This window comes from Pelobates fuscus, chromosome 5, assembly GCF_036172605.1.
Source record: "Pelobates fuscus isolate aPelFus1 chromosome 5, aPelFus1.pri, whole genome shotgun sequence".
Classification (NCBI taxonomy): Eukaryota; Metazoa; Chordata; class Amphibia; order Anura; family Pelobatidae; genus Pelobates; species Pelobates fuscus.
In genome coordinates this window covers 310,170,929-310,183,717 of record NC_086321.1, presented here as the reverse complement: position 1 = coordinate 310,183,717, position 12,789 = coordinate 310,170,929, and the positions used below count along the sequence as shown (strand labels likewise).

General features: G+C 42.9%; 1 protein-coding gene across 1 annotated transcript in view; it reads left to right on the top strand.

Annotated features, from left to right (window-relative positions):
- The window catches only part of LOC134612892 (interleukin-6 receptor subunit beta-like), a 545,043-nt gene that overhangs the window by 51,978 nt on the left and 480,276 nt on the right, over nt 1-12,789 (top strand). Inside the window, exon 3 of the mRNA XM_063457346.1 lies at nt 7,108-7,187. Within this exon, the coding sequence (XP_063313416.1) occupies nt 7,108-7,187 (80 nt within the window). The remainder of the gene's footprint in view (nt 1-7,107; nt 7,188-12,789) is intronic.

Below are 12,789 nucleotides of genomic sequence, written 5' to 3'. Positions count from 1 at the left end.
ACTTGGTGGCTGCACTAACCTGACTAAGCCTTTACCTTTGCCTAGGACTATCGTGAACTCTGCCTGCTCTATTGTATATATTGGGTTATTGTATATATTTATATATTTGTGGCATTGTCATATTTTGTTTTGTATATATTATATATATATATCTATATCCTTTTGGTTTGCCTTAATACATTTTCTTTATTACTCCATTTATCGTGTCCTAGAATTATTTCTCTGCTAAGTTGGTTCCCACACTTAAAGGGACAGTGCTGTTGCAGGGCAGCACCCCTTCATGTCATGACAGGTACAAGAACTCAGATGCATTTAAGCACATATATCCCACAATGCAGCTATATCAGGAGGGAAGAAGGGAAAGAGAGGAAAACGTTATACAAAAAAAATAAAAGTAAAAAAAAAACTTGATTCTAAAAGAACCTGATACTAAATACACATTATGCATGACTCTCTCTAGGCACAGTTACTTTTTTTTTATATTGCTGTATTTTAATGGAATTCAAGGCCTGTTGGATGCATATTTTCTAAGGACAGGAAGCCACACACGTCTTTTTTCTTTTTTAGTTTTAATTCACCTCCTTCAGCACATGACCGACACCGCAGAGTTCTTTATCTTAGATGTCCTTTATGTTCCTATGTAAAATGTTTCAGTTGGGGGGGCGGGGCTTACCGGCGGAGCGAGACGGACGCCATTTCTAGCAGCTCTGGGCGACTCAAACTGAATCCGTCAAACATCACCGAAACTACATGCCATCCACACAAATAAATACTTGCATTGCCCGGGGGAGATCATTCTGCATCGCCCGATGCCATTTAAGTACAATCCGAGGCAGGCAAAGCCCAAAACGAAAATCCGGGCCTACTACACGCCAAACTACCGCGGCCTGGAGTACTTGTGGGGCGGAGAGAGCCTGGGAGACCCAAGCAACGATCATCCACAGGACCCTGACCAATCCCATGAGGAGATGGGGCGCAGATCACAAAGACCACACCAAGGTACTGCCACAGCACAGCCTGATATAGGGGCACTGCTACAGAAACAAACCCCAGCCAAAATGGCGCCCGACCAGGGCTCAGACCCCCCACAGGCAGACACCTCACCTGCACAAACCACTCAGGGGGACACTCAGAGAACCCCACAGCCCATACAGATCACAACCCCTAAACCCATACCCCCACAGGGAACAGCAGACCCAGCCACCAAGCAGGACCTGCAGCAGATGCAAACTATGCTGCAGGATATACAACGCCTGCTGGCAGCAGACCTACCTGCGCTCAAAATTAGCATGCAACAGATCACAGAAAAAGTGACAACCACTGAAAACCAAGTCAAAACAATACAGGGAGAAATCTCTACGCTACAAGACTCGTTCCACCAACTACAACACGACCAGCAACACTTAGCAATACAAGTGGCGGCGCAGGAGGATAAAAACCGGCGCAACCACATCAAAATTAGAGGCATCCCGGCATCAGTGAGCAAAGAGGATCTACCGCATTACGTGAGGCGACTCACACAATCATTACTCCCTACTGCAGTAACAAAGAAACTCGCCTTTGCAGGGATTTACCGCCTACCCACGCCTCCCAGAGCCGCAGCAACGCTAGCCGGAGACGTCATCGTCCGTTGCATCCTACCCCAAGACAAGGGGCACATCATGAGCGCAATCAGGGGTAAGACCCCGCTTGACTTCGAGGAAGCCCAATTAACTTTTTATCAGGACTTATCCAAGGCCACCCTCCAGTGGAGAAAGTCGCTGACAGAACTAACCGGCCACCTACGCACAGCGGGGATACCATATAGATGGGGAAGCCCTCGCTCCTTGCTCATCACCCACCAGGGGACCACCCATAAACTCACCTCAGGGACTGAGGCCCCTACACTGCTTGCAAAATTGGGCCTACAAAACTTGCCCAACCCGGGCACTCCCCACGTCTGGAATCCAGATGTCTCGGAAACGTTTGTGCCAAGAGGGCAGAGAATGGACACGCAAGCCACCTGACGGACAGGGGGAGAGAGGTCTCTTACCCATGCCCGCTCAACGGCAATACCCATATGCCTTGCCTAACACAACCTGTATTCTCCCCACCTTCCCCGCAATACAATGCTGAAGTTTACGTTACTACCCGTTTACCGCAAGTTAGAGGAGATAGCCGGTGACGCTGGCGCGATGCCTCATTACCAGACCACAAGCCATAGCCTAAGCCAAAACCTACCCCCCCCCCCCCGACAGCCCCTAGGTTAGGGCCACCACCTCTCACGAGTGGTCTCCAGTGGAACTAGACGACCAGGCCACTTCAGAAAGTAGAAATGAGCACCTGTACCACTCACCAGACTACCTGACCGACAAAACGACACCCAGTGCACCCACATGGGCCCTAGCACCACTACGCACCTCCACCCAACTACTTTCTAACACTTATAGGGTCACGCCTCCGACACTGACCCATGACCTAGGTACCGCACCCGCAGACGAATTGCACGACTAAACCCCTATACGACCCCAACCTCGACCTAGGATCTTACGCATGTTATACTAAACAAAAAAAAAAATTGTGCTAAAACTTATCAAATGCATTATTTAACCAATGTTAAAGCCTGTTACCCTCTCAAACGATGCATATGTTGCACCATGTATAAGTCTTGTGCACGCAAAAATAAAGAATTTAAAAAAAAAAAAATGTTTCAGTTAAGGGCTGAACTGGGCTTTCAACCACCTAGCAAATCTGCTGGGGGTTGTTGGATGAAATCACCAATGTCACTACATCCTGGAGACTCTTCACTCTGCTCGATTGAGCTGGGAGGAGTGGAAATCCCCATACACCATAGAGAATGTATACTCATACAGCGCACACACATATAACCCACCATTAAAATTTTCTCACATAAAGTAAAAGGCCTGAAAAGGCAATGAAAATATACTTGTTTAGCCGATATACTTGTTTAGCCGAGAACTTAAAACACATGACGCCTTCCCCCTCCACCCCCAATTATTGACAAGGGAATATCCTGTACAGTTTTACTATACCACCCCCCACTAAGTCAAAGGGAACATCTATACTTCTCAGCAAAAATGTATCATTCCAGGTACAATCCCAAGACAGACTCGAATGGACGATACATCATTTTAAGCTGGGTCTATCAACAGCATGATGTACTGAATAGCGACAATCTATGCGCCAAACACAAGTCAACTAAACTTCCTCCATATGATATTGAGGAAATTGACATCTATACATCAAGGTATCACAATACTCTGTATTTACCCAACAATAGACACTACCCTTTCTGCACATAGATTTGGGCCCTTCGGATGCCAATGCAGAGTGATGCAAAAACTCTTATCCACGCACAATTACTACAACACCTGGAGGGTTTCCCATGGGACAGAAAAATCCTGCACCTACTTCTCACACGTACACAACTTGTACTCCCATCTTGATACTTTATCTGTGTCAGGGTCTGACCTCAACCAAATCAACCATTGTGATATTACATCTATCACATTGTCGAACCATGCCCTAGTCACCTTGGAAGTCAAGAATTTATATGACTTTAAACATCATAGCCCGTGGAGACTAATTGACTCCCTATTGCAAAACTCAATGTTTACTGACAAGGTAGACATGGCCCTACGAAACTATTTCTTGGATAACTCAACCCCGAACGGTTTTCGATCACGGTATGGCAGGCACACAAATCAGTGGTGAGAGAGAGCTTTTTATACAGAGAGCAGCTGTGCTGCACAATCAATCCCAGGCACAACTGAGACAATGGCAAAAATACCTCTACACACTAAATGTACAAAACCAACTGACACCATCCTCATCCCTCAGAGGTCAGATTCTGTCCTTGACTCGGAAACATTCAACAACATGCCATTCAAGCCACAGGATATCAGCTTAAACGTCTCAAAGTCTATGCTCAAGAGAACAGAGTGAGTAAGCTCTTAGCCACCAGTCTGAAATTGTGTCAAGCTTCCCAAAAAATAGCACACCTTAGAACACGTACGGGCACTAAAGTATACACACCAAAATATATGTGACAAATTTGCATGCTATTATGCTGACTTGTACAAAAGGACCCCCTAACTCTGTCAGCTGACAGAGAGGATATCACCCATGATCTGATTGACATTTATTTACCCTAACCGACTCCTAGACAACAAGAAGACCTTACCAGCCCACTGACAGACCAAGAGGTTATCAATACAATTAGAGCACTCCGTTTGGGCAAAGCACCCGGACCTGATGGTCTGGAAAACCTCCTATAAAACCTACTATAAAAAGTATAAAAAATACTCATGGCACATATTGTTGCCCTCAAAATTTCAGGCCTATCTTTCTCTTAAATACTGTTGCAAAATTTTCACAAAGTACTATGCAACCCGCCTCAATAAAATTCTACCCCACATAATTTGTCACGTCCCCGGCCGGTGCCTCACCACTCATGGCGGCTTCTGGATCCCGCGCCCCGTTCGTGGCAACACTGCTTTTCCCCCTCACCGCGGGCGGCCCCTTCCGTAACTTGCCCGCGGCTGTATGGAATCCCGCTGGCCATGTGTTGGATGCAGCACGCTCCTGTGTAACACATTTTAATAGGCACCCGAGCCAGTCACATGACGGGGAGCGCAAAGATGACATCACAGTTAAAGGTAGCCACGTGTCATATTAACTCCAATCTCAACTAGAAGCCTCTGGAGCATAATTAAGCCTGACTTTCCCTTGCCTCAGTGCTCTGTTGTGGTCTTTATTAGCTTAATAGTGTGCCATTCTCTGTCTGGATATTTTGTTACCGAACTTTGTCTTACGTATACTCTGTCGTCTCTGACCTAGTCTTATCTCTCCGTATTCTGTCTCTCTGTTACCCTTTGACCTCGTCTTGTATTTTGACTATCCTTTTGCCTAGCCCGGCCATTCTAAGGACCAGTACGGCAATTCTCTCTGTTGTGTCTTGCTTGTACGTTTAGGTTCCTTGACTAATCGTGACATAACTCACACTGATTAAGGTGTTTTTGTCACAGGCAGCCAAGGATCAGAGAATAAACTGAAGGTTGTGAGCATTATGCATTATACCAAGTGACCCTGAATGCTAAATATGCTGCGCAACACTGAATTACTCTTACTCACATTGGACAAATTGCAAAAACAACTAGGACATGAACATGCATGGGCAATTACCACCATCATATACTGCTTGCACATTATTAACCCTTCCTTTGACTATAGACCCCTGGTCAACTAGAGGATGACCCACCATAAGGCCACCTTTTTGACTAAACAGTGGTACTTCAGTTTCCAGACCTCCAGAGCAAGTTTGGCCTGCCGCCAAGAACGTTGTTCTCCTAGCTAAGAATAAAAGCTGTGCTCACACAACACCCAATACAAACACCCACACCAATCACGACATACTTTGAGAAAGCATTTCATCCTCCAGCCCCCGAAAAAAGTACTCTACTCAACGTACCGGATAGTGACCGAACCAACGACACTGACACACGACAAATTCATGCTAGAATGGCAGACTTATTTAAACAGGCCATTAGGAACGCACTTATGAAACAAAGTGTTTGTGGCCCAAAGGTGTAGATTGAGCTGCGCCTCACGTCAAGAACTCATGAGGAAACACCAATATAGATGGTACATGGTACCAGATAGGCTATCACACATATACCCACACACATAATATCTATTGGAGATGCTCAGAGGAAGAAGGCACAATGTACCACACTTGGTGGACGTGCACTGTAATCAAGAAATTCTGGTGCTTAGTGAGCAACATCACGACTACTGCACTAGTAATACACATTGTACTCACTCCAGAAGAATGCCTTCTATTCTTATCACAGGATAGCCTTCCAAGCCCAGCATCTATCCTACTTTTCCATATACTAATAGTGGCAAACTTATTAATAGCTAGGGCATGGAAAACCACTTACACACCAACACAGTCCGCATTACTGAAACAAACCTCATTACATTTACACTACGGAACAATGACCAATCGACCCAAAAAACATTTACAGGAAGCATGTGCTGTGTGGGATGTATATATAGCTAATGAGAGGGAAAGAGAGAGAAAAAAAATTAATTGTCATTAGACTTGCAATGGGAGAAGATAAAGAAAAGTTGGGAAGAGGGGGGAAAGTGCCCTAAAATGGCAGGTCAAGCCTGTTTGCTTTTCTTTACTCCTTGGGTCAACAACCATATATTACAGCTGCGATAGGAATGACATTAACAAACACCAGAACCACCATAGGGCCTGCACATACTTTTTGGAGGCTTAATTCAGGGTGCAGGATTCATCCACATGAGATACCAGTGTTTATCCACATTGTACATAGTTTGGTCTTCTTTATTTTAGTTTTTATCCTATTTTACTTTACTTTACTTCAGTCTATTGAAAAAACAAAAGATAGTCGAGTGCTATATGGAGGGTAGATCAGAATTAGGAATAGCCCCATTGCCACCATAGTACACCACGAGTATAGGAGGGAGGAGAGAGGGCAGACAATAGGTGTCAGCTACCCAAGCCATTTAGAACCATCTGACAATAGCATACCACTACCAAACCGGCATACCCTGGGCACTGACACATCAGATATTGGAGAACATTCCCTCATGGGAATAGAGCTGACAAGCCCATTTGACACGGCTTAGTAGCAAAGGATACACACCAACCTGATGGATACACAGACTGGTCACCCTGCAGTCACCTTGATTTACAAGGCAGTAGTATGTATTAAGTAAAGGCTTCAAACCTAACTATCTGTATGCAACCTTTATATATGTTAACACGCACATTGTTTAACACCCGATGGCTGTATTGTACTATACCTATGGCTCCTACTGTAATAATGATACTCTTGTATACAACCTCTTACTTTCTGAACCTCACTGACTTGCTTATGACTCAAATGACTCAAAAAAATTGTCAGATTGAAAGTGAGTCCTACCATTTCCTTCAATTGTCCACATGGTTATCAATATATAAAATCAATATGATACCTTAGTTTATTTTCTGTTGCTTAGAGAATGGAATGCTATGCCAATGCCGCCTAGTGCATTTTAATTTTTCAAAAAATATTTAAACCTCTTTTTCAGCTATTGGTCACAGCCCAGAAACCAACTACACAGTTGAAAAATTAAGTAATGGAACGCGCAAGATTGTTTTGCATTGGCAGGTAAATGTCCTTTTTTATTTGCAGTTGTTAACTTTTCATACATACATTATAGTTCAGCATCTACTGCACAGAATAGCATATATACCAGAAAATGTATATATTGCCACTGCAGCTAATTCTACTACAGCTAGTTCAAGCATTGGAAACCACCCAAAAAGCAACACAGAAAAGTTTACTTTGTGGTGGTCATCAGAGCCACTCTCTAGCAAAAAATTAGAACAGAGTAGTGTCCCCAATATCTGGTGTTGGTTATAGTGACTGTGATATAACTGGTGAGTAGACATCATTTTAAGCCACAGCTGCAGATGTGGCACTTAAACATTTGGCCCAGGACCTTCTTGACTAGCAAGACCACTTAATGTTATCTCACATATATATTATTATTATTAAATGCATAGCAAGACCACTTAATGTTATCTCACATATATATTTAAGTGTTCTTGCATAGCAAGACCACTTAATGTTATCTCACATATATATTATTATTAAGTGTTCTTGCATAGCAAGACCACTTATTGTTATCTCACATATATATTATTATTATTAAGTGTTCTTGCACAGCAAGACCACTTAATGTTATCTCACATATATATTATTAAGTGTTCTTGCATAGCAAGACCACTTAATGTTATCTCACATATATATTATTAAGTGTTCTTGCAAAGCAAGACCACTTAATGTTATCTCACATATATATTATTAAGTGTTCTTGCATAGCAAGACCACTTACTGTTATCTCACATATATATTATTATTATAATTATAGCCAAATTTGCCACCCTAACCCCTCCCACAGTTTTTACACTACATAGCCGAAAATTTACCAAAACGTGCAGATTGTTCCCGATCGGATTGCTATTACTTTGTGGAACGTTTCGCCGAATGGTTCACGGAATATCGTCGTTCTTGTGGCAAAATTTGTCCCATAGGAATGAATGGCAAAGCTAGAGTGGGAGCTGGCAAAAGCTGAAAAATCAGGACATGATTTCTAAACTGCCACCACTCCCTCATTTTCAGGCCCACCTACACAAATCTTATATCAAAACGTTCAGCTATCCCTGCTGCCACTAAAAATGTCCACAGCTAAGTCGTAGTCCTTATAGTTTTCACAATATGACCATTTGTTTGCAACTCACGCAGTCCATTGACATTTATTGAAACTCCACTCTGCAAAGCTCACATTTCAAGGGCAATTTCTAAACTGCGACTGTGCCTTCATTGTTAATATTGCAGAGACATACTATGCATCAAAATGTAGGTCTGGGTCTTGTGATTCTCACAATATAAAGCTCTTCGCTGTAGGATTTATAGTTTTTAAAATACGACCGTTTGAAGATGGCAACCGCCAAAATACTCTGACCTGTGCTAGGCTGCAGCAGTAAGTGATGTCATAGACAAAACCTTGTGTACACCTGCTAATGTTTTTATAAATGTATGTTTTAATGTAACTGTGCAACAACGTTGCAATTAAATGTGCTATATAAATAATAGTTACTCCGCCCACTCCAGTTGTAGACTACTGGTGGAGGCAAGAACACTTCACAATTTCCCCAGAAATTGTAGCTTTTCTAGTTATTATTATTCTTATTATAGCCAAATTTGCCACCCTAACTCCTCCCACAGTTTTTACACTACATAGACAAAAATATACCAAAACGTGCAGATTGTTCCCGATCGGATTGCTATTACTTTGTGGAACGTTTCGCCAAATGGTTCACGGAATATCGTCGTTCTTGTGGCGAAATTTGTCCCATAGGAATGAATGGCAAAGCTAGAGTGGGAGCTGGCAAAAGCTGAAAAATCAGGACATGATTTCTAAACTGCCACCACTCCCTCATTTTCAGGCCCACCTACACAAATCTTATATCAAAACGTTCAGCTATCCCTGCTGCCACTAAAAATGTCCACAGCTAAGCCATAGTCCTGATAGTTTTCACAATATGACCATTTGTTTGCAACTCACGCAGTCCATTGACATTCATTGAAACTCCACTCTGCAAAGCTCACATTTGAAGGGCAATGTCTAAACTGCGACTGTGCCTTCATTGTTAATATCTCAGAGACATACTATACATAAAAATGTAGGTCTGGGTCTTGTGATTCTCACAATATAAAGCTCTTCACTGTAGGATTTATAGTTTTTTAAAATACGACCGTTTGAAGATGGCAACCGCAAAAATACTCTGACCTGTGCCAGGCTGCAGCAACAAGTGATGTCATAGACAGGGCCTTTTGCACCTGCTAATGTTTTATAACTGTATGTTTTAATGTAACTGTGAAGCACTTTGGGCAACAACATTGCAATTAAATGTGCTATATAAATAAATAATAACAGTTACTCCGCCCACTCCAGTTGTAGACTACTGGTGGAGGCAAGAACACTTCACACAATTTCCCCAGAAATTGTAGCTTTTTTAGTTAAGTGTTCTTGCATAGCAAGACCACTTACTGTTATCTCACATATATATTATTAAGTGTTCTTGCATAGCAAGACCACTTAATATTATCTCACATATATATTATTATTATTATTCTTATTATAGCCAAATTTGCCACCCTAACTCCTCCCACAATTTTTATACTACATAAACAAAAATTTACCAAAACGTGCAGATTGTTCCCGATCGGATTGCTATTACTTTGTGGAACGTTTCGCTGAATGGTTCACGGAATATCGTCGTTCTTGTGGCGAAATTTGTCCCATAGGAATGAATGGCAAAGCTAGAGTGGGAGCTGGCAAAAGCTGAAAAATCAGGACATGATTTCTAAACTGCCACCACTCCCTCATTTTCAAGCCCACCTACACAAATCTTATATCAAAATGTTCAGCTATCCCTGCTGCCACTAAAAATGTCCACAGCTAAGCCATAGTCCTGATAGTTTTCACAATATGACCATTTGTTTGCAACTCACGCAGTCCATTGACATTCATTGAAACTCCACTCTGCAAAGCACATTTGAAGGGCAATTTCTAAACTGTGACTGTGCCTTCATTGTTAATATATCAGAAACATACTATACATCAAAATGTAGGTCTGGGTCTTGTGATTCTCACAATATAAAGCTCTTCACTGTAGGATTTATAGTTTTTAAAATACGACCATTTGAAGATGGCAACCGCAAAAATACTCTGACCTTTGCCAGGCTGCAGCAGCAAGTGATGTCATAGACAAAGCCTTTTACACCTGCTAATGTTTTTATAACTGGATGTTTTAATGTAACTGTGAAGCACTTTGGGCAACAACATTGCAATTAAATGTGCTATATAAATAAATAATAACAGTTACTCCGCCCACTCCAATTGTAGACTACTGGTGGAGGCAAGAACACTTCACAATTTCCCCAGAAATTGTAGCTTTTCTAGTTATTAAGTGTTCTTGCATAGCAAGACCACTTACTGTTATCTCACATATATATTATTATTGTCAGGGTACCTGAGGCCTCTACCTCTAAGGGAGGTAGAGACTTGGTGGTGTATCCGTCCAGGCGAGCTGTTTCCTCCGTTCCTCGCGGTTCATCCAGTCACTTAAACACCGGCCGCGAGGAATCCATGTCCTTTTCTAGCAGGACGCTCAATACGTGACGTCATGACGCTAGCACGAGCAATCTGTCACTCAAGTGTCCGATATCCAATCGGTACTTGTCAGAGGCGTGATTTCCATCCAGAGCCAGGGTATTTAAGCTTACTCCTTACTTCAGCTCATTGCCCTGTCGTGGTTCTAGCTTGTCTAGTCACTCAGTGCTCTGGTATTCTAGTTTGCTCTTTTGGTTTTGACTCGGCTCGTTGTACTACCCTGTTTCTCTGTTATCCCTTGACCCGGCTTGTCTCTCGCTTATCTGTCTTCTCGTTCCCTCGACCTCGGCTTGTCTCTGACTATTCTTTACTCTCGGTACGTTAGTCCGGCCATTCTAAGGCCCGGTATACGTACCTTTCCACTCTTTGTACTCTGCGTGTTGGATCCCTGTCCCGATCCTGACATTACGACAGGGCCAATGGATCCTGCAGGTACAAACAGTCAGCTTGGTTCTTCGGATCCCAGGTTTGACGCCATGGAACATAGGATGGATCAGATGGCTTTGGCACTACAGGCACTTTTGTCTCGTGCTAGTAATCCACCTGAGGAGACACGTACTCCTTCTATCTCCCCTGCAGTCTCAGGTCTAGAGGTAGCCACTGTAGGTGCTTCTTCCCGTATTACCCCACCAGTACGTTATGGCGGGTCACCGGAGAAGTGTCGTGGCTTTCTAAACCAGATTAGCATCCATTTCGAATTACAACCCCGCTCTTATCCTACAGATAGAGCAAAGGTTGGATTTATTATTACTCTGCTCATTGAAAAAGCTTTGAGATGGGCCAATCCTTTATGGGAGAATGATAATCCACTAGTCTATAATTATAGTGCCTTTGTAGCTGCGTTTAGAAGAACTTTTGACCCTCCTGGCAGAAAGGTCAATGCAGCTAGATTAATGTTGCGCCTTAAACAGGACAATCGAACACTTGTGGATTATGCACTAGAGTTCAGATCCTTGGCGGCAGAAGTTAAGTGGAACGAACAGGCTTATATAGATGTGTTTCTGAATGGGTTATCAGATATAATTCTTGACGAGGTCGCTACTAGAGAACTCCCTGAAAATTTGGAGGATTTAATTTCTTTTATATCTCGTATTGATGAACGCTTAAGAGAGAGGCAGAACACTCGAGATAGGACCCGTAGACCCTCCTTTAAACTAGCGCCTACCTTTCAAATCTCTGAGTTCGAAGACTTACGTATTCCTGAACCTATGCAGATAGGCAGTACTCATCTCACTGAAAGGGAGAGACAGTACAGGAGAAGGGAGGGTTTATGTATGTATTGTGGAGTCAGGGGTCATTTACGCCTAAATTGTCCCAATCGTTCGGGAAACGCTCGCACCTAAGTTCCTCTAGAGGACAGGCCTTGGGTGTTTCTACTTTGTCCTCTATTCACAACTACAAGGAGCTCAGGCTTGTGTTACCCGTTTCTTTAAAGTGGGAGAAGGGAGTAGTTAAGACTATGGCACTAATCGATTCTGGAGCTGCTGAGAGCTTTATAGATCAGGGTTTTGCTGCCAAGCATGCTATTCCATCCCAGTTAAAAGAGACACCTCTGGCTGTCGAGGCCATCGATGGTAGACCGTTACTTGAGCCTGTTATTTTCCATGAGACCATACCGATTAACTTGACTGTTGGCATCCTGCATAAAGAGGATATATCCTTAATGCTCATTTCTTCTCCGTCTATTCCCATAGTCCTGGGGTACTCCTGGCTGAGGAGACACAACCCTATTATTAATTGGGAATCAGGGGAGATAGTTTCGTGGGGAGAGAATTGTCAAGAAAAATGCTTGCGGAAGGTCTTACCTCTTGGATTAACTAATACATCGAATACCTCTGACAATCCTACAGAGACACAAATTCCGCCTCAGTATCTAGATTTAAAGGCAGTATTTGACAAAAAGAAAGCCGATACCTTACCCCCACACAGGTCCTTTGATTGCAAAATTAACCTACTTCCTGGTACCATGCCTCCCAGAGGTCATGTATACCCATTATCTATAAAGGAGAACTCAGTCCTAGAGGAATA